Consider the following 522-nt stretch of genomic DNA (forward strand, 5'->3'; position numbering starts at 1 on the left):
CGCGACACTGGGGAAAAAGTTACAAGAGTAAAAAAGGTCAACCTTCGCTGCCACGAACCCCGCGCACTTACCCCCGTGCTCGACGAAGGGCCGCTGCGACACCTCGACCGGATCTGAAGGAGAGAAGGCAGACCCTGAGACAGCAGGTAAAGAGGTAATCGAAGCCGGAGGCGTGGTGTAAGGGGGCTGACAGAGTAACTTGTTTGCACTAGTAGTTAGTTCTCTGCATTTATATGCAAATTAGCCTATTTGTAACGTGTTTGTACTTATTTGTAAATTATTTGTACTCTTGGTCAATTATCTGTACTATCTGTAAACTCTCTGTACTATTTGTAAATGATCTGTGCTGTCTGTTACATCTTTGTGCTTTATTTATTTGTAATACTCGCGAAGGGGAGAGAGGGAAGGGGAGGGATTAAGAGAAGGGGAAGGAAACGTATACCGAAGGTAAGAGTAGGAATAAAGGTGACAGAGGATGACCGTAGTTGTTTAAACTGTTGTAAAGATGGAGAGATAAGAGAG

At 44.6% G+C, this 522-nt stretch overlaps 1 protein-coding gene across 1 annotated transcript in view; it reads right to left on the minus strand.

The window, feature by feature from the left end:
* Positions 1 to 522, minus strand: part of LOC119591778 (synaptotagmin-10-like) — a 54479-nt gene that overhangs the window by 47710 nt on the left and 6247 nt on the right. Inside the window, exon 2 of the mRNA XM_037940522.1 lies at positions 72 to 113. Coding sequence (XP_037796450.1) covers positions 72 to 113 — 42 coding nt within the window. The remainder of the gene's footprint in view (positions 1 to 71; positions 114 to 522) is intronic.

Source organism: Penaeus monodon, chromosome 29 (assembly GCF_015228065.2).
Source record: "Penaeus monodon isolate SGIC_2016 chromosome 29, NSTDA_Pmon_1, whole genome shotgun sequence".
NCBI classification, from domain to species: domain Eukaryota; kingdom Metazoa; phylum Arthropoda; class Malacostraca; order Decapoda; family Penaeidae; genus Penaeus; species Penaeus monodon.